The sequence below is a fragment of the Salvelinus namaycush genome, chromosome 41 (assembly GCF_016432855.1).
Source record: "Salvelinus namaycush isolate Seneca chromosome 41, SaNama_1.0, whole genome shotgun sequence".
Lineage (NCBI taxonomy): Eukaryota > Metazoa > Chordata > Actinopteri > Salmoniformes > Salmonidae > Salvelinus > Salvelinus namaycush.
Window position 1 is genome coordinate 796,106 of NC_052347.1, and position 27,363 is coordinate 823,468.

Genomic DNA, 27,363 nt, shown 5'->3' on the forward strand with positions numbered 1-27,363 from the left:
AGCCAACTGACATTTACTCCTCAGGTGCTGACTTGTTGCACCCTCGACAACTACTGTGATTATTATTATTTGACCGTGCTGGTCATTTATGAACATTTGAACATCTTGGCCATGTTCTGTTATAATCTCCACCCGGCACAGCCAGAAGAGGACTGGCCACCCCTCATAGCCTGGTTCCTCTCTAGGTTTCTTCCTAGGTTTTGGCCTTTCTAGGGAGTTTTTCCTAGCCACCGTGCTTCTACACCTGCATTGCTTGCTGTTTGGGGTTTTAGGCTGGGTTTCTGTACAGCACTTTGAGATATCAGCTGATGTTAGAAAGGCTATATAAATACATTTGATTTGATATTCTCTCAGTGTCTGTCGATCTCTCTCCCTGACACACACACACACGCACTCACTCAGACACACACATACACGCACACACACACACAGACAGACAGACAGATCAAAGCTTCAGAGTCCGTCCTGTTTCCCTCAAAGCAGTTAATGTCGGTTGCTTGGAAACTATCCAGAATTCTCACCATAATTGTCTGTTACTTCAAACCAAAAAAAAGAAAGGCTTGGTACAAGAACAACGTTGGCCCAGTCAACTAATGTGTTGCACCTCACTGCCGTGGCAGACTTACTTATACAGTGTTGAGACAGAGAGAAGAAGAGAGGGAGAGTGTTTCTTGTTACAGATGGTGGGTGAAGTGATGGCATGGCCAGCAGAGAGATGAGGGTAGAGCTCTTTGATGGCAGAGTCACTGTGGGTTGCGCTGGTGGTTCAGTTACTCCCTGGCTACCAATGAATATTTCATTTCAATCCAGTGAAAGAGAGAGAGAGAGAGAGAGAGAGAGAGAGAGAGAGAGAGAGAAAGAGAGAGAGAGATGGATGGAGAGCTGAAGAGAGTGAGAGAAGAAAAAGAGTGGGAGGAGAGGGAGAAATATCATGCATGGGAAATGAACAGCAAGAGGGGACACGTGGAATACCAAAACATAGTGCTGGTAACGTGTTAATGTGTCATGATAAGACTGATGCAGAGATTCCACACACATAGCCACACACACGCACACAGTTAAATAATCCTTGTGTAATCCTGCATCCCGGCATTCCAAAAGGACTGTCATCATTATCCTTATCCCACCCTCATAATGCCTTTTTTCTTTAACTCCCTAACTCTTTTTCTCCATCAATCCATCCCCTCTCTCCCTCTCGCTGTTCCAAGGCAACAGCTTGTGGGATATCACAGTGCTAATCCTTCCCTGTCTCCCACTGGGACAATCTGTCACTGGCTATAGAGGAAGAGAGAGAGAGTGTGTGTGTAAGTCAGTGTGTCAGACTGTGTGTGTTGGTGAGAGAGAAGATGGAGGAAGTAGAGGGAAAATAGGAGGGGGAGGCCCCCACATTAAAAAATACTACCGTTTTTTATAGAATACTACAGTACTTACTATAGAATTATATATACTGAACAAAAATATAAATGCAACATGCAACAAATTCAATTATTTTACTGAGTTACAGTTCATATAAGAAAATCAGTCAATTGAAATAAATTCATTAGGCCGTCAAATGACTGGGCAGGAGTGCACCGGTTGGACGTACTGCCAAATTCTCTAAAACGGCGACAGCTCTGGTGGACATTCCTGCAGTCAACATGCCAACTGTAAAACTTGAGACAGCTGTGGCATTGTGTTGTGTGACAAAACTGCACATTTTAGAGTGGCCTTTTATTGTCCCCAGCACAAGGTACACCTGTGTAATGAGCATGCTGTTTAATCAGCTTCTTGATATGCCACCTGTCAGATGGATGGATTATCTTGGCAAAGGAGACATTTTCACTAATAGAGATATAAACAAATTTGTGCACCAAATTTGAGAGAAATTTGTGCATATGGAAAATGTCTGGGATTTTTTATTTCCGCTTGTGAAAAATGGGACCAACACTTTACATGTTGCGTTAATATATTTTTGTTCAGTGTAGTAAACTGTAGTATACTTTAAAATAATATATTAAAAACAATAGTATTCCTCGATGTGTACTACTTACTATAGAATTTTGTAGTATACTAGAGAATACTATAGTAAATACAACAGTATTATCCAAAGAAAAAAAACACAGTAGTAAATACTACAGTAATGTCTGCAAAAACACTACAGTGAATACTGTAATATTTATACCATATTACACTATAGTATTTTTTCATGTGGGGGGATAGAGATGGAGAGGCAAGGGAGCAAATTAGAGAAAGCAGAGGCAGAATGAAGACCTGAACGGGAAAGAGAGAAAGAAAAACAATATTATTTTGGTCCAGCTGAATAGACAGACAGAGGGAGAAATGAGACTAAGGCAGAGAGAGCAACAAATACAAAGGAAGACATGAGGGAAACGGATGACTCGGGGAGAGAGAGCGAGAGAGACTAGAGGGTTCTGGGAATCTAGGATGACTTAGAAGAGGAAAAGAGAGCTAAGATTTAAAACCACTCTTACTGCTTGCACCCAATAACAGTGTGAGACAGAATATGGAGCAGTATGTCATTCGTTCTCTAGTCTAGGTGATAGGACGCACGTAGGTTCACTCACATCCATAGAAACTCAAATTTCAGGGTCAGTGCTGTGCTCACACACAACCTGCACTTTATATTTACATTTTAGTCATTTAGCAGATGCTCTTATCCAGAGTGACTTACAGAAAAGTATTTAGTCAGCCACCAATTGTGCAAGTTCTCCCACTTAAAAAGATGAGAGAGGCCTGTAATTTTCATCATAGGTACACTTCAACTATGACAGACAAAATGAGAAAAAAAATCCAGAAAATCACATTGTAGGATTTTTAATGAATTTATTTGCAAATTATGGTGGAAAATAAGTATTTGGTCAATAACAAAAGTTTATCTCAATACTTTGTTATATACCCTTTGTTGGCAATGACAGAGGTCAAACGTTTTCTGTAAGTCTTCACAAGGTTTTCACACACTGTTGCTGGTATTTTGGCCCATTCCTCCATGCAGATCTCCTCTAGAGCAGTGATGTTTTGGGGCTGTTGCTGGGCAACACGGACTTTCAACTCCCTCCAAAGATTTTCTATGGGGTTGAGATCTGGAGACTGGCTAGGCCACTCCAGGACCTTGAAATGCTTCTTACGAAGCCACTCCTTCGTTGCCCGGGTGGTGTGTTTGGGATCATTGTCATGCTGAAAGACCCAGCCACGTTTCATCTTCAATGCCCTTGCTGATGGAAGGAGGTTTTCACTCAAAATCTCACGATACATGGCCCCATTCATTCTTTCCTTTACACGGATCAGTCGTCCTGGTCCCTTTGCAGAAAAACAGCCCCAAAGCATGATGTTTCCACCCCCATGCTTCACAGTAGGTATGGTGTTTTTTGGATGCAACTCAGCATTCTTTGTCCTCCAAACACGACGAGTTGAGTTTTTACCAAAAAGTTCTATTTTGGTTTCATCTGACCATATAACATTCTCCCAATCTTCTTCTGGATCATCCAAATGCTCTCTAGCAAACTTCAGACGGGCCTGGACATGTACTGGCTTAAGCAGGGGGACACGTCTGGCACTGCAGGATTTGAGTCCCTGGCGGCGTAGTGTGTTACTGATGGTAGGCTTTGTTACTTTGGTCCCAGCTCTCTGCAGGTCATTCACTAGGTCCCCCCGTGTGGTTCTGGGATTTTTGCTCACCGTTCTTGTGATCATTTTGACCCCACGGGGTGAGATCTTGCGTGGAGCCCCAGATCGAGGGAGATTATCAGTGGTCTTGTATGTCTTCCATTTCCTAATAATTGCTCCCACAGTTGATTTCTTCAAACCAAGCTGCTTACCTATTGCAGATTCAGTCTTCCCAGCCTGGTGCAGGTCTACAATTTTGTTTCTGGTGTCCTTTGACAGCTCTTTGGTCTTGGCCATAGTGGAGTTTGGAGTGTGACTGTTTGAGGTTGTGGACAGGTGTCTTTTATACTGATAACAAGTTCAAACAGGTGCCATTAATACAGGTAACGAGTGGAGGACAGAGGAGCCTCTTAAAGAAGAAGTTACAGGTCTGTGAGAGCCAGAAATCTTGCTTGTTTGTAGGTGACCAAATACTTATTTTCCACCATAATTTGCAAATAAATTCATTAAAAATCCTACAATGTGATTTTCTGGATTTTTTCTCATTTTGTCTGTCATAGTTGAAGTGTACCTATGATGAAAATTACAGGCCTCTCTCATATTTTTAAGTGGGAGAACTTGCACAATTGGTGGCTGACTAAATACTTTTTTGCCCCACTGTACATGAGTAATTAGTGTCTTGCTATATAGAACTATTTACTTCAAGAACTTGACCTATAGATAAGAAGGACCACCAAGGGCCTAGCAGTAAATTGCCTTCTCTAATATGAAACTATTACATCAAAGGGCAGATTGCTCTGTTGGTTGTCGCGTCTTAAAGGTCGGGTTGCCCTCGGTCATAGTGTTAGCATGGTGGCTAATTAAAAGGGAACTCTGTAGGGTTTTGGTTTTTCCTAGACCTCCAGCAGCCTCCCTTTTCCCCCTAGTCCACAACAGGGGTGTATTCAATAGCGCATAGCATAGTCAAATGTTTTGCAACGGAAAAACCAAAACAAGTGTTTCTTACTGGACAAATTCAGGTAGGTCCCTCCCCATTTCATCCCGTTTGCTTCATCGTGAATCGACACTAGGGACATACTGTATATATAAATCCCCGGTCCACATACTTTCAACAAACAACACCCACAATCGGAAGATTTGAAAAAACTAAAACATTTTTATCACTTTCAGAAATAATTTCATGTGCAATGGATTTATGAATTTACTCAAAACACACAGTGTTGAAGTGAAAACAACAATACAATGCATCGGTGTTATGGTACCTGGTTGCATCCACGGTTGACAACATAAAGGTTTCTATGTGGCATTGAGACTGTATGCCTAGTTGATATTCATTGAAATGCCTAGGCCTAGGCCTAGGGAGTCCGAGTAGCTCATGTAATATCATCAGTTGTGATACAAATTCAAAACAACAACGACACCTATCCATGACTATCTTATAAACATTGGCGTGACAGAAAACAACTATTATTTCAACAATAAGCTCTTTCATAAAAAGCCCATGGTGATCATTTACAAAATCAGATTCCATCTTCACATTCAAATTCAAGTATTTAATGTACATTGAGAGGATATAAAAGTCCCTGTGATATCTTATCAGTTATAGGAGGAGTAGAGACACAGACAAGGGTGACTTATGGAACTTATGTCTGAAAGGTGAAGACTAAAAGACTGTAGAAGGAGATCAAAAATAATCTATAGAGAGGATTGGAGAAACAGAGATAGTGTGAATTGAGAGCAATAAGAGAGACTGAGCGAGTGTGTGTGTTTCTGTGTGTAAGGATGTTTTTCAGCAGATGGCATGGCAGCCCACCGAGACGACAGTGTGCCAACGTACAGGCGGAGTGGAGGAAAGACACGGAGCTGGATGCATTTTTTTCCAAAGGTGAGCATGAGGGGATGTTGATGAGAACACACACACACACCGCCTCGAGTTAAAGAAGTAGAGCAGAAAGTAATAGGGAAAGAGAGTGCAAGTGTTTCAGCCTCACTGAATTCCATCAGTAGGATAGTAGGAGAGACAGCAGACTCGTTCATGCAGTGAACTCACTGCTCTGTAGAAATGATCACATTTGTATACAGATAAAACTTGGTCATTTTCATACTGTTTGGGCACACACAAGGCAAGAGTGTGACATGCTGATATTGAATACAATATATCAAGAATGACTTAGCCTAATCAATCAATGATATATGGGACATCACAGACACACGCGCACGCACGCACACACACACACACACACACGATCAGTAAATAACAAAGAAAAATACTGCAAAGCTCAGAGATGGGTGAATCATCCAGGATGTGTATATAAATATATAAACACACTCGTTAGGTAGAGACAGACTGGATGGGAGGGGTGTGTGTGTGTGTGCCTGTGTGTTTGCGTGTGTGTGCTAAGCACACTTCCACACACACACAGCCAGGCTGCCTCCAAAGAACATGTAGAGCAGGTTCTTGACCTCGTGTGTCACCTCGAAGCCAAAGCCCTCACCAATCACCACGTGCCACGAGCTGCCAAACTTTTTATCCATCGTCTCTTTGATCATCTTCGCCGCGTTCTGAAATGGAAAGAGAGAGGTCAGAGAAGATACAGAAACCAAACCAAATCCCTGGCTCCTATCCATAAGCCCTTGTCAACACTGCCTTGTGGATTTGAGAGTAAAGGATAGAAGTCAGCAATATGGCTGAAACTGAACACTTATCCATAACAAGCATAGATAGGGATGAGGGATCCATTTGGAATTGGGCCTATGAGAGAGGAGAGGAAGTGATGGAGGAGGTAAAATACAGAGGGGAGGAGGAGAGAGAGAACCAGTGTTCTAGTCCAGATGGACACACAGGTTTGCTGGGATGAGTGGTGAGGCAGGCTGACACAATTCCAGACTGGCTGAGTGGGTGGAGGCCTGGTTTTAAAAAGTGACAGGGTCAGGTGAATGGGTGGATTAAAGCAATAGTGAGTGTGCTGTACTAATCAAGCTGCACTTCGCACAGTGTATAGACAGACAGACAGACCTCATTATTGGTGGCAAACTTCTCACAGGCTGTGACACACAGTTCCATCGTTTCCACTCTCATCTCCTCTGGCATGTCTGTGTGCTGTGAAGAAAACAGAGCAATTCATTACGACACTCCCCATTTACTCCACGAAACCGACGGTCACATAGCCTCTACTTGTGAACCACATATGTGTCACAGCAGCGAAACGATCTGTCTCACCCTGATGAGTGGGAAGCTGTGGAGCCTCTTGTAATCGGCCTCCTCCTTCTTGCTCTCTGTTGTCTCTGCCATCCCCTTCTCCTTCTGGAGAGAAAACACACTCACATTTGAATGGAAGCCTTTTTGTTTATTTGGCAGGTTAAAAATGTTAGCTATATGTTGCCACCGTGTTTGTCAAGCACTACAGTAGGTATGAGCAAAGGCTGAACTAAAGAGACCCTCCTAGTCCTGCTCACTTCGTATTTGTTTACTTCTACCCATGACAACACAAGCAATGAATGTAGTGACTGCAGGGTTAGTCACTATGGCCAGGGAAGTGACATGCATGAATGACATTGTCATGCATATTTAGTAAATTATCAAAAATGGGTGAAAGGTACCCACAGAGTTGACTAGATAACGTTAGCTAGCAAGTAACGTTAGTCTTTATACGTGTAACGTTAGGTATGACTTTGACAGGTAGCTACCTAACTAGGCATCTTACTAAAGAGTCTGCCTACGGTAACGTTAGCTAGCTACTGTACTGTACTGTAGCTAGTTATCTTGTGGCTTGTGTAGGTTGTTGTCTTGCCTCCTCACTAACGTTCTCTTAGTTGCAATGCAACCAACGCTGCAAGTTAATGAAAGAGTTGGAAACATTGCACGCCGTTATGAGACTTTCTTCTTTGAATTCTACTTGATTATGGATAGCAAGTTAACTAAATACCTAGCGACTTACCTCTGGCTAGTTTACCACAACAAGTTAGGTCCATTTATTGTTGATATGGAAACATGTCGGCCATAGCAACCGCTTCTTTCGTACCAGACTACCCTTCTTCTTCTTGTGCGTTTCTGGCAGACTAGACTCAGTCTTGCGTATTGCTACCTTTCTCAGGTCGGAGTGCGAATTACACATTTAAATATTTAATAGCCTCACACCCGTAGCAGGCCGATGGAATAGAGAAACGACAACAGCTTCCTTGGTATTTCGCTCTGCCTCTCATTTAAATCCAACTCACATAAAAAAGTGATCCTAACCTCAGTATACCGCCTGCAACAGGACATGCTTCACAGTCTCTACCTCCCCACAACTCACATTTCCCATCTGGGTGTTTACCCACTAACAATGGCCCAATCTCAGCCTGGTCAACAGAACCCCATCCCTTCTTTCATTCCCCATGTATACCTACTGACCCTACTTACAGAATTCTGGATAGAGAAAAAATGCCTTCCCCAGTGCCCTCTATCCCACTCACGTTGCCACTCCTGTCAACCCCTCTGCTATGGTGATCCTACATTCCACCCCCCCCCCCCCCCCCCCCTAACAGGACCACCACATCTACATCCTCCTTCAGAGCTGCCTTTGCTATCAAAATCAAATCAAATTTTATTTGTCACATACACATGGTTAGCAGATGTTAATGTGAGTGTAGCGAAATGCTTGTGCTTCTAGTTCCGACAATGCAGTAATAACCAACGAGTAATCTAACCTAACAATTTCACAACAGCTACCTTATACACACAAGTGTAAAGGGATGAAGAATATGTAAATAAAGATATATGAATGAGTGATGGTACAGAACGGCATAGGCAAGATGCAGTAGATGGTATCGAGTACAGTATATACATATGAGATGCGTAATGTAGGGCATGTAAACATTATATTAAGTGGCATTGTTTAAAGTGGCTAGTGATACATTTTTTACATGTATGGCAGCAGCCACTCAATGTTAGTAGTGGCTGTTTAACAGTCTGATGGCCTTGAGATAGAAGCTGTTTTTCAATCTCTCGGTCCCTGCTTTGATGCACCTGTACTGACCTCGCCTTCTGGATGATAGCGGGGTGAACAGGCAGTGGCTTGGGTGGTTGTTGTCCTTGATGATCTTTATGGCCTTCCTGTGACATCGGGTGGTGTAGGTGTCCTGGAGGGCAGGTAGTTTGCCCCCGGTGATGCGTTGTGCAGACCTCACTACCCTCTGGAGAGCCTTACGGTTGTGGGCGGAGCAGTTGCCGTACCAGGCGGTGATACAGCCCGACAGGATGCTCTCGATTGTGCATCTGTAAAAGTTTGTGAGTGTTTTTGGTGACAAGCCAAATTTCTTTAGCCTCCTGAGGTTGAAGAGGCGCTGCTGCACCTTCTTCACCACGGTGTCTGTGTGGGTGGACCAATTCAGCATGTCCGTGATGTGTACGCAGAGGAACTTAAAACTTTCTACCCTCTCCACTACTGTCCCGTCGATGTGGATAGGGGGGTGCTCCCTCTGCTGTTTCCTGAAGTCCACGATCATCTCCTTTGTTTTGTTGACATTGAGTGTGAGTGTGAGGTTATCTTCCTGACACCACACTCCGAGGGCCCTCACCTCCTCCCTGTAGGCCGTCTCGTCGTTGTTGGTAATCAAGCCTACCACTGTAGTGTCGTCTGCAAACTTGATGATAGAGTTGGAGGCGTGCATGGCCACGCAGTCGTGGGTGAACAGGGAATACTTACAGCAAGGCTTAGAGCAATATGGCAGTGTTGCCATTGTTAATGAACGTTTTTCTTTGTAATGTAAAAAAAGACGTCTTCAACCCCCATATCTAACTGTAAATATATGTGTGTATGTTGTACTATCAATTGGTGAGAGAGAGCCTCAAATATCACATTAAATTGTAGATACCCACTGTACATGAATCACAGCAATGTTGGTTCATGTTTCAATCACATCTTTGCTCATGTTCTCGTGGGTCAAACAAAAACACCCTAATGATTGGTTGACCCACAATGCAGGTGATGGCTGCAGGATGAAGTTGGTGAAGATCAACTGAAGAAATTTGCAGTCGATTGCAGTCATGACCTTTGATCACATGCTTTTTGTAAATTTCATGCAGTTGTGGAGTAGGCTCAAGGCTTGACAAAAGGGATCTGCATAAACGCACTCACTCTTTTCACGACACTTCCAGACAGCTATGACTAAAAGTGATTTTCGTAGCAGGTTAGGAGAACATTTTCGCTAACCCTAACCCTTTTCCTAACCTTAACCTAATTATCCTACTCTGTTAAATAAATTATCCTGACCTGCTGCATAAGTTCTCCTAACCTGCTATGAAAAAGTCACTTCCAGTCGTAGCTGTATTGAAATGGCGTGGAAAGAGTGGTTGTGTTTGAGCAGACCACACTTGTCAAGTCGGTGACCATCGTTGCATTATGGGGTTATAATAGTTGTCCGACTTGCACCTACATGTCGATTGCATGAACTTTACAAAATTCACTTAATCAACAGCAACTTCATCCTGCAGCCTTCACCTGCATTGTGTGAGGCTCTATTGTTAACCAATCATTAGTGTGTTTTTGTTTGACCCACACAAACGTGACCAAAGATGTGACTGAAACAGAAACCAACTTTGCCACAATTCATGTATGCAGTGGATTATGTACAAATGAATGTGATATTTGGGTCTCTGTCACCAATTGATTGTACAGTACAATGTACACATACACTCCGGGACGCTGGCCTTCTAGGCAGAGTTGCTAAAAAAATAAAAGATTCAAATGGGCAAAATATCACAGACACTGGACAGAGGAACTGCCTAGAAGGCCAGCATCCCGGAGTCGCCTCCTCACTGTTGACGTTGAGACTGGTGTTTTCCGGGCACTATTTAATGAAGCTGCCAGTTGAGGACTTGTGAGGCGTCTGTTTCTCAAACTAGACACTCTAATGTACTTGTCCTCTTGCTCAGTTGTTCACTGGGGCCTCCCACTCCTCTTTCTATTCTGGTGCTAGACAGTTTGCGCTGTTCTGTGAAGGGAGTAGTACACAGCGTTGTACGAGATCTTCAGTTTCTTGCCAATTTCTCGCATGGAATAGCCTTCATTTCTCAGAACAAGAATAGACTGACGAGTTTCAGAAGAAAGTACTTTGTTTCTGGCCATTTTGAGCTTGTAAACGAACCCACAAATGCTGATGCTCCAGATACTAGTCTACAGAAGGACAGTTTTATTGCTTCTTTAATCAGGACAACAGTTTTTAGCTGTGCTAAAATTATTGCAAAAGGGTTTTCTAATGATCAATTAGCCTTTTACAATGATAAACTTGGATTAGCTAACACAACGTGCCATTGGAACACAGGAGTGATGGTTGCTGATAACGGGCAACCGTAGATATTTCATTAAAAATCAGTCGTTTCCAGCTACAATAGTCATTTACAACATTAACAATGTCTACACTTTATTTCTGTTCAATTTGACATTATTTTAATGGACAAAAAATGTGCTTTTCTTTCAAAAACAAGGACATTTCTAAGTGACCCCAAACTTATGAACGGGAGTGTATATATTTTCAGTTTGTGATATGGGGGTTGGAGAAATGGTTATTATAAACAATGGCACATTAACTTGTTGCACTGAGCTTTGCTGTTGGAAAACCACATCAGTATCCGACTATCAGCTGTCGAAGATGAACCTTCCCCGACTTCACTCCTCGACTTTCGTCTGGAGTCGGTTGCTTTCACCTTACCAATCAAACTGGCCCAGTGTTTCTCTTTCATTCCATAGAGGAATGAGCACGTGAGGGTATGTCTTCCGGAAATCAAAAGTGATCGAATCCATGAAATCCATAACTAAATGTATTAGTTAGTCTCGAGCCAACATTGAAAACACTAGTTAATGTCCAGAACATTTTATTGGTCTTGTACAGTCCTACTGTAACAGGGTGGATGTGCCTCTCTTCTATGGCAGCCAAATGTCTGAGGGGGCACGATTATGTGAGTATGGCTGAGGGATGGTCCAGAGTTTTTTTTTCTTCCAACACCTGAAACAGCTTTTCCTGCAATCTAGAGCAATAATCATGATTTATTTTATTTATTAGGATCCCCATTAGGGAAAGGGAAAGGGGGATACCTAGTCAGTTGTACAGCTGAATGTGTTCAACTGAAATGTGTCTTCCGCATTTAACCCAACCCCTCTGAATCAGAGAGGTGCGGGCGGCTGCCTTAATCGACATCCACGTCATTAGCCGACGCCAATGGCGACTGGTTACAGTGAGAAGCTTCCTCTTCAGCGGACAGCTTGATGAAAACCAGTCAATGTTCAGGTCTCCAAGAAAATAGACCTCTCTGTTTACATCACATACACTATCAGGCATTTCACGCATATTATTTAGCACTTGTCAAGAGAAAAAAAAGCAAGAGAAAAAATATACATTCAGCAATCCATTAATCAGTTGATGTGTGTAAGTGTGTGTGTGTTCTGCGGCGTTGAAGCTACGAACCCATAGGCTTGGCATGCTCATCCCTTCCAGGTTTTGGGAGGGAGGATGGACAAGGAGCCTGTCATTCCATTTTTGTAACATTGCAAAAATCAGAAACCTTTTATCCAAAAATGATGCAGAAAAGCTTATCCATGCTAAACACAGCTGCTAGAATCCTGACTAGAACCAACAAATGTGATCATATTACTCCAGTGCTAGCCTCTCCACATTGGCTTCCTGTTAAGGCTAGGGCCGATTTCAAGGTTTAACTGCTAACCTACAAAGCATTTACATGGGCTTGCTCCTACCTATCTCTCCGATTTGGTCTTGCCGTACATACCTACACGTACGCTACGGTCACAAGACGCAGGCCTCCTTATTGTCCCTAGAATTTCTAAGCAAACAACTGGAGGCTTTCTCCTATAGAGCTCCATTTTTATGGATTGGTCTGCCTATCCATGTGAGAGACGCAGACTCGGTCTCGACCTTTAAGTCATGACTGAAGACTCATCCCTTCAGTAGGTCCTATGATTGAGTGTATTCTGGCCCAGGGGTGTGAAGGTGAACGGCAAGGCACTGGAGCGACGAACCGCCCTTGCTGTCTCTGCCTGGCCGGCTCCCCTCTCTCTACTGGGATTCTCTGCCTCTGACCCTATTACAGGGGATGAGTCACTGGCTTATTAGTGCTCTTCCATGCCGTCTTTAGGAGGGGTGAGTGGGTTGAGTGGGTTGAGTCACAGACGTGATCTTCCTGTCCAGTTTTGCACCCCCTCGGGCTCGTGCGGTGGAGGAGATCTTCGTGGACTATACTCAGCATTGTCGCAGGGTAGTAAATTGGTGGTCTGTTGATATCCCTCTAGTGGTGTGGGGGCTGTGCTTTGGCAAAGTGGTTGGGGTTATATCCTGCCTGGTTGGCCCTGTCCGGGGGTATCGTCAGACGGGGCCACAGTGTCCACCGAACCAATACCTGTCTCAGTCTCCAGTACCTATGCTGCAATAGTCTACGTGCTGGGGGGCTAGGGTCAGTCTGTTATATCTAATGTAATTATCCTGTCTTATTTGGTGTCCTGTGTGAATTTAAGTATGCTCAAGCTTCAACTGTTCTGCCTGCGGCTAGGGACCCTGACCTGTTCACCGGATGTGCTACCTTGTCCCCGGACCTGCTGTTTTCGACTCTCACTCTACCACACCTGCTGTCTGAATGCTCAGCTATGAAAAGCCAACTGACATTTACTCCTGAGGTACTGACCTGTTACACCCTCTACAACCACTGATTATTATTTGATCCTGCTGGTCATCTATGAACATTTGAACATCTTGAAGAACAATCTGGCCTTAAATGGCCATGTACTCCTATAATCTCCACCCGGCACAGCCAGAAGAGGACTGGCAACCCCTCAGAGCCTGGTTCCTCTAGGTTTCTTCCTAGGTTCCTGCCTTTTAGGGAGCTTTTCTTAGGCACCGTGCTTCTACATCTGCATTGCTTGCTGTTTGGGATTTTAGGCTGGATTTCTGTAGGCTGGACATCTGCTGATGTAAAATGTTCTTTATAAATACATTTAATTGATTGATTGATAGCGGATGTAAGCAATGTCCCCACGTGCTCTGGCAGCTTTCATGTCTGGGATCAGTTCATTCCTCTTCTTGCACAGAGCTTCAGGATAGTCCTTGTTGGTGAAGATGTATGTTCCTCTCAAGTTCTTGGCACTTTACATAACAGATGCCTTGTCCTTGAACCTCAGGAACTTGACCACTATTGGCATGGGCCTGTCACCTGGGCCTGTGGTGAGGTTTCCAGTCTTGTGGGCGCACTCCACCTCAACCTCCCTGTTTTCCACCTTCAGTTTTTCCGAGATCATTTTCCTCACTTTATCCTCAGACTCCGTCCAGGTTTCATGTGGAGATTCTGCAATTCCATCCACAACCATGTTGTTCCACCTTGATTGTCCCTCGAGATAATCAGATTTTGCCGTCATTGTTATCATGGATTCACATACAGAACTGATGTCCTCTCTCAATGACTTTGCTGTCATCTTGCCGTTCTTAATTAAACTCATCGAGCTGTCCCTAGGAGAACTGCAAACTGTTCTTCAGGTCCTGGACCTCTCTGGTCAGGTCGTCCATTCTTTTATTAGTTGACTCCACCAGTATTTGGACACAACACATGAAGCTATTTATGTTTGTTTAAAATAACCTTCTTTTAGGTTACGCTGTTACTCCTTGCAGTTCCAGACAGGGCAGGTCGCAGGGAAGATTGGAAACAACAACAACAAACAGCAGGGATCTAGACAGCCATAAGCCCGGGATAAACCGCGCTCCTAGCCACAATGGCTAACTGCGTTGCGGGCTGCGTTCAAGCCCTCTAGAAAAACCAGCTAGCTTGATCGGCAACTGGCTAGCAACTAGGCTAGCTGCTACACCAAGCAGCTCCTCAGACCTGGCCTTAGTCAGCAGGATAACTGGACAGATAGTAGCTGTCCCAGCAACTGATGCCAACCGCGTGGCGCGATCCAAACTCCAAAGGTAGCTAGCTAGTAACCAAACTTTTTCAATAGACTTTTAAAAAAAAGTCCAAAACATCAAACTTTCCCTTATGCTTAATTCTATGTAAAAAAAAACATGTTTTTTGAGAATACCTTTTGAGGTGTCTGTATCCTCCTGACTGGTGGTTATTTATTTCAAGAAACTAAATATGCTTTCCTGCATCTCTGTCAAAATATTGGTAAAATATTGAAAGGAATGTAAGTCTTATTCAGTAGATTTAGTGATGGCTTACTTTTCTAAAGTCTACTAACCTTGTTAACAGGCATGCCAGCTAAGATAGTTAGACAAGCAAGCTACTCTAACTTGATTGATAGCCTAAAAATGAATTCTTGGTAGCTAGTTATGAGGTTGGGAGATTGGGAACCTATCTGGGCTAGCTAAAGCCATCTTCATAAAATTGCTAGGTGGCTAGTAGTGTGACAGGTCTTCAGGGTCTCTTGAGAACCTGAAATGGAGTCAGTCGGCAGTGGTGCGCGCTCTGAAGTTGAGCCAGTTCAGGATGTAGTGGGTCTACCCGCAGCAACAGGTGTGGTAGAGACTTCCAATGTTTGCCCTGAGAATCTTACCAGATCTTACCATGATTTTGGGCCGGTAGGAGTGAGACTTTTGGAATGAGTGGATTCCATTTCCTGCTTTTTGGCCAACCCATATGTTGTGTCATGCTGGGTAAAGGACAAACTGGAAATGGTTACATCTGTGAATGTTTCGAGAAGTAGAATTGTTTTGATTTTTTGTGTATCCGCCTCCCAGAGGAAGCGGCGCTTTGAGTCACACAGCTAGGGGCTCAACCTGTGGCCTGCTTTGGACTCCGGAGCAGGGTGCTGCTAAAAGAGGTGATCAGTGTGGTTGCCTTGAGTGTTGAGGTGGATCAAATGAAAAGGAATATTCCTAGTGTTTGTGACACACGCCATTTAGTGAGATTTAGACCCAGTGACTAAGAATACCCTGTCTGTCTTGTTGAGCTATGACACAGAGTTTCTACCTGATAAGGTCAGGTTAGGTTATATTTGCTATTCTGTGAGGGCCTATGTTCCGAACCTGCTATGGTGCTTTAGGTGCCAAGGATTCGGACATGTTGCAGCAGCGTGGAGATCCCACGATGTGAGAAATGGGCAGGAGAACATAGTCAGAGGGAATATACAGTTGGGATAGAGAAAGCACTGCGTGTCAACTGTGGGGGTCCCCATGCAGATAGGGATCCGAAGTGCCCTGTGAGAGAGAGACAGGTTGAGATTGTTAGAGCCTGAGTGGGGCAGAAAGTTTCCTATGCTGAGGCAGTGAAGAGAGTAGAGGATAGCCCAAGGGTGAGTGAGATGACTGGTAGCCCCTCAGTGAGTAGGCCTGAAGAGAGAGAGCCAGAGAGGATGAATTATAGTAGGGTTGGATTTCTTGCATTTATAGCCATGGTGATTAACTGCACTGCACTGATGAAGCGGAAATCATAGAAGATAGATGTCCTAGTTGCAGCAGCAGAGAAATATTTGGGTGTGAGAGATGAGTGCAGAAGATCTACAGGAAGTTTTGAGAGAAGGGGTTCCATCATCCCAGGCCGACTGCCAAAGTAGTGGAATGGGGTGGTGGGTTTTTGGTATAGTGTATAGGTGCAGAGTTAGAGGGTGGTGATATTTAAGTTATCCCATTACCCTTTTCCTTTTTGGGGGGGTGACCAAAATGTGCAATCCGCAATCCGACGTGCGAAAAGCACGGATACGCAACACAGCGTCTAGTCTGCCGGAAAACCACACAAAGAAGAATGGTGATGCATTTCTTTCTGCCTGCCAGAGCCCCCGAGCAACTAGTCTCAACCAACATTTCCAATGTCACAACGATAATCATTTTTCCAGTCTCTGTGTTTGTGAAATAGCAATTGTAAGTATTCTCAGTACAACTTTTGTCTTGTGGCTGTTTGGACTTGGAGACAGGTATGCTATTTATTGTTTACACGGTTGTGTATTGGTCCTGCCTGATATTTATTGCATTTACCAGACTACATCCATATTCATAAATGTATACATTGAATATTTGTAGTAAAAGCTATATATTTTTTTATAATCCTGTGTTGTGTTTTTCCATATCCAGTACGCAGGTTTCCATTGACCCTGCCCTATTCAAGCACCTGTGGCTTGAAGAAAAGGCTTCACACTGATGCTGAATGTGTGCGTGTGTGTGTGTTTGCGTGTCTGTGTGTGTGTGGTGTGTGTGTGTGTGTGTTTACAATTCAGTGTGTTTGGAGCAGTGGTGTTTTAAATTGAGCCTGTGGCGTGTGTCCTGGACTGCACAGGATGTGACTGGCAGCAGTGCGAGTGAGGGTTTGTGTGTCAGTGAGTAACAGGGTGGTTACTAAGTAGCCTAACAGGGACAGTCCTTGTCCCACACACACTGTTAATCTGCACAGTATGTATAATCCCACTGTTTGTCCAAATAGCCATGAGCTTTATCTCTTTCTCGCTCTCACTCACACACACTTAATCCTGCCAATTTGTTTGCTCACAGGTGTGCAAAAGCATGCACGCCCAAGCACCTCTCTCACCATACAGTAAAAGTCTACTTACTAGATATGCTTAAACCACACTTATCTAGCCTGTGCAAGCAAGTATGTATGAGCGTTTACTGCTACAGTAATACCTAAAGCTCTAACCCTATGCAAGACGCAGACACATCAACACGCAAAGTCCAAATATATGCAATCACATGTAGAACATGCACAGTGAAATCAATTAATATAGTTTCCTATTCATGTGTTATAGCCACCATCTAAGGCTGATATTATAATCAATAATTTTGAAACTGAGATGTAGTAGGTTATTAATTGACACAAAGAGGAAAAGAAAGGAAATACACATAACTCACATATGAAACAGACTTTACTTTTGGCCATTTGAGCTTTTCCAGTGAAGACAAGGACATGAACACACAGAGTATACCAACTCTGACAGGAAAGAAGAGGAAAAAGACAGAGATGCCAAATTTGCCTAAACATAGACCTACACATGAAGGAAAAACCTGTTAAAAAATACAGGTAATACAAAGAGTAATTTTCCAAACACCGGCTATAAGACATTGTTTGGTTAATAGAGAAAATATCTTGTTTATTCATTTTCTAAGCTGTACAGTTTGACACAATATCACAGAGACCATAGAAGTGCAGACATGAGCCGAACAGACCAGAGGCAGGCAAAACACTGATCACACTGCAGAATGATGTTGGAATCATAACTACAGTCGAGAAATGAATGGACATTTCTTTAATATGGGTAAAGATACCCAAACAGGCACTTGCCACTTAGTCATAACCAGGGAAAGTGACAGTGACGTGCGGTTAGGGTACGCAGGGTAGGCAGTGGGAAAATCTATGATAAAATATCTAATGAAAAATAAATAAATATACTTTTTATCAATATTCATTGTCAACTTCATTTTTTTCTGCATGATAAAATAGATGTCTGAACTAGTACTACTACTTCCCAAATTTGCAGTGATCTGGTACAAAATGCACAAGGAGGCGAGGGGAAAGGCAGCCTCACCATGTACCTTTCTCCCGCCCTTCAAATTCAAACTCAATGAAAGGAATTGACATGACTTGCGCATTCGTGTTTCCACCTTATACTGCCAGCTAACGGATGAAGGCAGGTAGAGAGCTTTGCAAGAGAATAGTCAGAGCTCGCCCCTGCCTATTGTCATGACTCTCTCTCCTTGGTGAGGCTCAAAGCTGCCAGATCAGCTCGGCACAGGGCTGACAGATAGCCAGACCCCTCTCCCACCAGAGAGGAAGGGGAGTTGGGCTGGTTTTATGACCTAACGCCGGTCGTAAACTTTCTCTCTCTTGCCCTGCAGTACTGAACAAAGGAATGTGCTGTGGGTAGAGAGAGACTCTTGGCTAAGAACTCTAACATCAAAAGATTGGACATTGGAACATTTGTTTTGAAATAGAAACATTTGGAATTGTTGGTGGGGATCCAAACAGTAATCATGTCATATCATTTATTATTTTGTGATGTCATTATATAACAAGATAACTGTAACTCTGAACATGTATACAGTGGGGCAAAAAAGTATTTAGTCAGCCACCAATTGTGCAAGTTCTCCCACTTAAAAAGATGAGAGAGGCCTGTAATTTTCATCATAGGTACACTTCAACTATGACAGACAAAATGAGAAGAAAAAAATCCAGAAAATCACATTGTAGGATTTTTTTATGAATTTATTTGCAAATTATGGTGGAAAATAAGTATTTGGTCACCTACAAACAAGCAAGATTTCTGGCTTTCACAGACCTGTAACTTCTTCTTTAAGAGGCTCCTCTGTCCTCTACTCGTTACCTGTATTAATGGCACCTGTTTGAACTTGTTATCAGTATAAAAGACACCTGTCCACAACCTCAAACAGTCACACTCCAAACTCCACTATGGCCAAGACCAAAGAGCTGTCAAAGGACACCAGAAACAAAATTGTAGACCTGCACCAGGCTGGGAAGACTGAATCTGCAATAGGTAAGCAGCTTGGTTTGAAGAAATCAACTGTGGGAGCAATTATTAGGAAATGGAAGACATACAAGACCACTGATAATCTCCCTCGATCTGGGGCTCCACGCAAGATCTCACCCCGTGGGGTCAAAATGATCACAAGAACGGTGAGCAAAAATCCCAGAACCACACAGGGGGGGGCTAGTGAATGACCTGCAGAGAGCTGGGACCAAAGTAACAAAGCCTACCATCAGTAACACACTACGCCGCCAGGGACTCAAATCCTGCAGTGCCAGACGTGTCCCCCTGCTTAAGCCAGTACATGTCCAGGCCCGTCTGAAGTTTGCTAGAGAGCATTTGGATGATCCAGAAGAAGATTGGGAGAATGTCATATGGTCAGATGAAACCAAAATAGAACTTTTTGGTAAAAACTCAACTCGTCGTGTTTGGAGGACAAAGAATGCTGAGTTGCATCCAAAGAACACCATACCTACTGTGAAGCATGGGGGGTGGAAACATCATGCGTTGGGGCTGTTTTTCTGCAAAGGGACCAGGACGACTGATCCGTGTAAAGGAAAGAATGAATGGGGCCATGTATCGTGAGATTTTGAGTGAAAACCTCCTTCCATCAGCAAGGGCATTGAAGATGAAACGTGGCTGGGTCTTTCAGCATGACAATGATCCAAAACACACCGCCCGGGCAACGAAGGAGTGGCTTCGTAAGAAGCATTTCAAGGTCCTGGAGTGGCCTAGCCAGTCTCCAGATCTCAACCCCATAGAAAATCTTTGGAGGGAGTTGAAAGTCCGTGTTGCCCAGCAACAGCCCCAAAACATCACTGCTCTAGAGGAGATCTGCATGGAGGAATGGGCCAAAATACCAGCAACAGTGTGTGAAAACCTTGTGAAGACTTACAGAAAACGTTTGACCTCTGTCATTGCCAACAAAGTATTGAGATAAACTTTTGTTATTGACCAAATACTTATTTTCCACCATAATTTGCAAATAAATTCATTAAAAATCCTATAATGTGATTTTCTGGATTTCTTTTTCTCATTTTGTCTGTCATAGTTGAAGTGTACCTATGATGAAAATTACAGGCCTCTCTCATCTTTTTAAGTGGGAGAACTTGCACAATTGGTGGCTGACTAAATACTTTTTTGCCCCACTGTATGTCCTAGTTATCAGGTTTGCATCTAAATGTTGTAAAAAATAAATTATTAAGTATAAGAACACTTTTTAAGTATAAAATACTTTTGTGAAGATAGAAATGTTATTTTAGCCTTCTGAATGAGATATTGCCTTTCATATAAACTTGAGCCCAGTCAGTAACCACGCCCACGTGAGCACATACATTAGCACAAACATTGTATCAACAGGACGGAACGCCCTCCAAGGCCAGAGTGCTTAAAAGGACTCACTGACAATTTAAATACAGACCAGAGAACGTGAGGACGTGGTCCACACGTTGAAATGTTTAAAACTACAAGACCAGAAAATGGTAAGACCCTCTGAATCTCTCGATGAGTGAAGAAGGTGAAGACTAGACCAAACATTCACAGTCTGCAGCTGGTATGTGAAGTAGTCTAGGACAATTGACCAAAGACGGGATGGAGGAATAGATCCCTCTCACCACCGCGTGGTACACCTGAAGGATCCATTCTAAGACCACTCCAGAACAAAGAAGCATACAACTAAGGACATTGTGACCTATGGTGGACAACCAGAGACTTACATCAAACTACAGAGAGACGACAGAGAAAGACATCAACGTGTAAATATATGTTGCATTTCTAATCCGAATGAGCGGTTGTTAGGGTGCTAAATCTTCTGACTACGGTGAGCGTAGTTTCCAAATGTATGTACGAGAAGTTGACTCTGTCTCTCCCTCTCCTTACATACTCCCCCTTTCCATTGTTTATCAAGCTGTCATATCAGGTTAGTCCACTAGGGACTATATAATCACTGTATATAGATTTTTCTATTGTGTTATTGACTGTGTTGTTGTTTTTTGTCGCACTGCTTCGCTTTATCTTGGCCAGGTCGCAGTTGTAAATGAGAACTTGTTCTCAACTGGCCTACCTATAAAGATGAAATAAAAAATAGGGACTGTTGTCATTGCATTATGTTAGTGATCAATAACCTATACCGTGTGTGTGTGTGTGTTTATGTATTTCTGTGTGATTATTTAGTTAGTTAGTAAATAAATAATTAAGCCAATTTGTGTATCGCTGATTCATCACTTAGGTTAGTGTTCGTGCAGATTTACGAAGTCAACAACGTTCAGAATGAGACTGTCACGCCCTGACCTTAGTTATCTATGTTTTCTTTATTATTTTGGTTAGGTCAGAGTGTGACGAGGGTGGGTATGCTTGTTTTGTATTGTCTAGTGTTTTTTGTACGTCTAGGGGTGTTGGTAAGTCTCGGCATATGTATGTCTATGGTGGCCTGAATTGGTTCCCAATCAGAGGCAGCTGTTTATCGTTGTCTCTGATTGGGGATCATATTTAGGTTCCCATTTTCTCTTTTGGTTTGGTGGTTTCTTATTCTATGTTTAGTTGCCTGTCTGCACTAGCCATATTAGCTTCACGGTTCGGTTTGTTATTTTGTTCGTTTTGTTCAGTGTTCATTCTTTAAATAAAGAAGAACGTACGCTTATCACGCTGCGCCTTGGTCTCCTCCCGACGACGGCTGACAGAGACTGATGAGGTAATAATTAATAATTTACTGTTATTGATGTAAGAGCTATTTAGATAATCTGTAGAGTTTAAGTCGGGAGATAGTAACTCAGGAAACAACTTTTCCTGTGGTGCCCCTAATTCCTAATGAGGTAATTGTTACCTAATTGTTGATTAATTTAATAGAGTAATAATTATAAGTGGTAGGTAATTATTCGATAAATAGCAGTCATCACATTGGATTTTCTAGAGAAACAGTGTGAAGACCAACAACTGAGTTTAGCGACCTACATCTAAAGAAGGGACAGAAAATGACACGATAATTTCAAACTGAGTTGTATCAACGGAAAGACTGGCTCTGTGGCTGCACTGCTAGCAGTCGACTCTACTGCTTCCCCTGCCTGCTGTTCTCCACTAGCGACAGTGTGTGGACAAGAGTCGGTTACTGCAACTTGAACAATTGGTCTATAGCGTTCAACAAGCGTGAGAAACCTGTGTCTCACATCAAAAGCCAGATAGCTCTTCAGACATTTGGCAGCTCACGGATAGATCTGGCATTCAATGAACAATGGAGATTGAATATCAGCATGCACAATGCAAAGGTAAAAGAGAACCGTGAGATTTTGAAAGCCCTAGCTAATTAAAGCTACGGCATGCTACCTAGTTGTTGCTACAGAAGTTGGCATTTTGCGGCAACGATGAGAGTGCCAGCACATCAAACAGGCCTAGGGGCAACTATGTGGAACTATTATATGCCTTTGCTGAAAAAAATGAACAGTTAGCAACCCATCTAGAGACCGCCACCGTGTTTCCTTTTTGCTCATGGCCTATGATGGAATTTTCAAGGAAACTGATGCGCTCTTCCGTGTTCTGCAGAACAAAGTGATGGATGTGAGTGTCTGCCATCCCCAGATCAGCGACACAATGAAAGCACTGGAACGGCAGCAACAAGACTTTGATCGCTTCTATGAGTGATTTGAGCAGAAATGTAATGATCTGGACCTGGCAGGAAGCAAAACTCGTAGTAAACAGCCGATCATAGTAAGGAGGGGGCAAATCTATAACAACACACTGGACAATATCAATGTTCAGATGAGAGCCAAGTTTGACCACTTTTGTGAACTTAATTTCCTTGGCTTAGTGGACTGCAAAAAAGGTGAAACAATGTCTCAAAAGTTCGACACCAGCAAACAAGGCCTGTCAAAATATGCCAAGTACTTCGATTTTGTTAGATTTAAGACTGATCTTGTCGGATTGTAGAGTTCACAAATGGTACATGACAAATCACCTGGACAGCTCCTCAGCTTTTTGTTCCAGCATGACCTGACACAGACTGTCCCGAGGCAACAAATTTACTGCAGCTGGTCCTCACTATACCGCCATAATAGTATCTATTGAGAAGTAATTTTCTGCGCTGAAACAGATAAAGACATACAGTCGAAAACCGGACCGATCAAGGATGACTCTCATCCCTTGCCATCATCTCCATCACATTCAGACCAAGAGACTTTTAAAACTGAGGGCAAACAGGGAGGAGTTTTACAGTTCAGTTACTGATGTCTTTACCCAGAAGGATAGACAAATGGACTTTGTTAACAGGTAAACGTAAATGCAAGAGTTTATTTACAGTAGCGCCATCTACTATTATGACATTACATGTCTATTGTGTAAGTATATATGTCAATTAGTAGTGCTGACTACTAGGCACTGTAACGGGCCTCCTCCTTCTCCTCATCCGAAGAGGAGTAGCAAGGATTGGACCAACGTGCAGCGGGTTGTGAATACATAATGATACTTTATTAACAAGACGAAACTAAACACACGAAGAACACTTGATAATTTTACAAAACAACAAAACGAAGTAGACAGACCTGAACGAGAGAACTTACATAAAACATGAAGAACGCACGAACAGGAACAGACTATTACAAACGAACGCTACAGTCCCGTGTGGTGCGCAGACACAGACACGGACGACAATCACCCACAAACAAACAGTGAGAACAACCTACCTTAATATGACTCTCAATCAGAGGAAACGTCAAACACCTGCCTCTAATTGAGAGCCATACCAGGCAACCCAAAACCAACATAGAAACAGAAAACATAGACTGCCCACCCAAAACTCACGCCCTGACCAATAAACACATACCAAACAACAGAAAACAGGTCAGGAACGTGACAGGCACAGACGGCGCTGGAGGAGATGGCTGCTGTTTTACGGCAATTGTGCTACAGTGTGTGTGTTTTTTCGTGTTATTTGTAACTTATTTTGTACATAATGTTTCTGCAATCGTCTCTTATGACCGAAAATAGCTTCTAGATATCAGGACAGCGATTATTCACCACGTACTGGAAGATTTTTTCTTTAACGAGTCGGAGACGAAGGATTTACTCCAGACACCCGACAAGGCTCTCATCCCTGTCATTTGCAGGAGAAAGAGATGGAGATATTGGGGACGTAGGTCTGTCTGCTTTATAAGGATCGGATGGCGAGTGGGTAATCTTCCTTTACCATCGGTTTTATTAGCCAACGTACAATCACCGGATAACAAAATAGATGAACTACGAGCATGTATATCCTACCAACGGGACATTAAAAACTGAAATATGTTATGTTTCACCGAGTCGTGGCCTAATGACGACATAAATAACATACAGGTTGTCACGCCTTGACCTTAGAGAGCCTTTTTATGTCTCTATTTGGTTTGGTCAGGGTGTGATTTGGGGTGGGCATTCTATGTTTTGTTTTCTATGATTTTGTATTTCTATGTTTTGGCCGGGTATGGTTTTCAATCAGGGACAGCTGTCTATCGTTGTCTCTGATTGGGAACCATACTTAGGTAGCCCTTTTTCCCTCCTTTTGTTGTGGGTAGTTGACTTTTGTTAGTGGCACTTATGCCCTGTAAGCTTCACGGTTGTTCTTTCGTTTCTTGTTTTGTTGGCGTCATTTTTCTATAATAAAAGGAATATATACGCTCACCACGCTGCACTTTGGTCTTTTTCCAGCATCGACCGTGACACAGGTGGTGGGTTTTGCACTTTTTCGGGCAGGATAGAACAGCCGTTGTAATGAGGTGCGTACTGGCAATCCACGGCAATTGAACTACCAGGACGTGTACTCCGAGCATGCGCTGACCAACTGACAAGTGTCTTCACTGACATTTTCAACCTGTCCCTGACTGAGTCTGTAAAACCTACATGTTTCAAGCAGACCACCATAGTCCCTGTGCCCAAGAACACCAAGGTAACCTGCCTAAATTACTACCGACCGTAGCACTCACGTCTGTAGCCATGAAGTGCTTTGAAAGGCTGGTCATGGCTCACATCAACACCATTATCCCAGAAACCCTAGAACCTTTCCAATTTGCATACCGCCCCAACAGATCCACAGATGATTCAATCTCTATTGCACTCCACACTGCCCTTTCCCACCTGGACAAAAGGAACACCTATGTGAGAATGCTATTCATTGACTACAGCTCAGATTTCAACACCATAGTGCCCTCAAAGCTCATCACTAAGCTAAGGACCCTGGGACTAAACATCTCCCTCTGCAACTGGATCCTGGACTTCCTGACGAGCCGCCCCCAGGTGGTAAGGGTAGGTAACAACACATACGCCACGCTGATCCTCAACACGGGGGCTCCTCAGGGGTGCGTGCTTAGTCCCCTCCTGTACTCCCTGTTCACTCATGACTGCACGGCCATAATATAATTAAGTTTGCTGAAGACACAACAGTGGTAGGCCTAATCACCAACAACAACGAGACAGCATATAGGAAGGAGGTCAGAGACCTGGCCGTGTGGTGCCAGGTCAACAACCTCTCCCTCAACGTGATCAAGATTAAGGAGATGATTGTGGACTACAGGAAAAGGAGGACTGAGCATGCCCTCATTCTCATCGAAGGGGCTGTAGTAGAGCAGGTTGAGAGCTTCAAGTTCCTTGGTGTCCACATCACCAACAAACTATCATGGTCCAAACACACCAAGACAGCCGTGAAGAGGGCACGACAAAGCCTATTCCCCCTCAGGAGACTGGAAAGATTTGGCATGGGTCTTCAGATTCTCAAATTCTACAGCTGCACCATCGAGAGCATCCTGACTGATTGCATCACTGCCTGGTATGGCACCTGCTCGGCCTCCGACCGCAAGGCACTACAGAGGGCAGTGCATACGCCCCAGTACATCACTGGGGCCAAGCTTCCTGCCATCCAGGACCTCTTTAACAGGCGGTGTCAGAGGAAGGCCCTAAAAATTGTCAAAGACTCCAGCAGCCCTAGTCATAGACTGTTATCATGCTACCACACGGCAAGCGGTACCGGAGCGCCAAATCTAGGTCCAAAAGACTTCTTAACAGCTTCTACCCCCAATTGACTCTGTACCGGTACCCCCTGTACATAGCCTCGCTATTGTTATTTTACTGCTGTTCTAATTATTTGTTACTTTTATTTATCTATTTTTACTTAACACTTATTTTTTCGTAAAACTGCATTGTTGATTAAGGGCTTGTAAGTAAGCATATCACTGTAAGGTCTACACATGTTGTATTCGGGCACATGTGACAAATCAAATTTGATGTTGTGTGTGTAGCGCTGTTTACAAGTAGACCTACTCACTTGCATTTGGGTCGCTCTCTGTGGTGCTGAAAGTCGCCTGTTCGTGCAGGGCAGTTGAGTGGGGCACAAGCAATTACGGCCTGTGAATGCGAGTCTAATGGTTGTGCCGCCTACCTGCTGCTGTTTGATGGTTATCTTTGTGATCGTGTCATACCGATAAACACCGTAGCAAAAATCAGCTTTATGAGCCTCAATAGAATGTGCCTACCCGGCCTCAGACCTCACGTCACTGGATGGCAAGGTGTAGAAGATTAAGAGGGCTTTCATACATTGAATTATATATGAATGTGCATTGCTATGTAAAATGAATACATGTATTCAGTAAAATGACATGCATTTAAACCCATTGTTATTCATATCACTGCATTCATTGAATATATAAGCATTATATAACACAGTTTATACATGACAGTACAACTTGGTACCAAAACCTATTCTAGTGTTCTAGAAAGTATCAAACTTTGTGCTATACCATATTGTGCAACAAAGTTATTCAATGAGCTTGGGTAATAGCACTGCCCAAGTCTAAGACATCTTTTCTGGATCAATTCAAGACACACGTTGACATTACTGGATACAGTTATTGAATTTGAATCAGTGCCAAAGAGATTAGTTCATATCTCTATTTCTGTAGTTAATATTAGTCACAGGGAATGATTAGACATGCTGTATTACTAAGATAGACTATTTATAAAAATGTTAACGAGAAGGAATATGAAAAGAGATACAGTAAAAAATCAATGCTATACAGACACGATTGTGTGTTTCTTAATGTCTGCATATAAAATGTTATATAAAATCATAATGTACACTTGAGTTATCCCCTTCAGTTAGACACAAGTCAGATGATAGAGAACGCTATCGATACCCAATTGTTTGCTCCTATTGAGTAAACAAAATAGGCTCCTCGGACCCAGTGCCTGGCCATAGACCGAGTCCAAAGCAGCAGTTCAAATGCAGAAGTATGTATGCCTAGCCTACCCACTGTATCCTGTAGCTCTGAATAAACTTAATCAACAATAGATGTAAAACATA

At 43.1% G+C, this 27,363-nt stretch overlaps 1 protein-coding gene across 1 annotated transcript; it reads right to left on the reverse strand.

Annotated features, from left to right (window-relative positions):
• Window positions 1–4,745: 4,745 nt before the first annotated feature.
• LOC120034354 (dynein light chain 4, axonemal-like) lies at window positions 4,746–7,640 on the reverse strand. The gene is made up of 4 exons (XM_038980875.1): window positions 7,542–7,640; window positions 6,824–6,907; window positions 6,620–6,703; window positions 4,746–6,165 (listed from the first exon to the last, which is right to left on the reverse strand). The coding sequence occupies exons 2-4, from the start codon at window positions 6,893–6,895 to the stop codon at window positions 6,001–6,003; spliced, it is 321 nt and encodes a 106-aa protein (XP_038836803.1). The 5' UTR covers window positions 6,896–6,907; window positions 7,542–7,640; the 3' UTR covers window positions 4,746–6,000.
• Window positions 7,641–27,363: the final 19,723 nt, after the last annotated feature.

Bases quoted from the DNA above. Each gene is read 5' to 3' on its own strand.
- LOC120034354 (XM_038980875.1), bottom strand. From the start codon at position 6,895: ATGGCAGAGACAACAGAGAGCAAGAAGGAGGAGGCCGATTACAAGAGG. The intron at 6,704-6,823 runs GTGAGACAGATC...TTTTCTTCACAG, and splicing joins ACAGCTTCCCACTCATCAGG to CACACAGACATGCCAGAGGA. The intron at 6,166-6,619 runs GTCTGTCTGTCT...TTTCCATTTCAG, and splicing joins AGTTTGCCACCAATAATGAG to AACGCGGCGAAGATGATCAA.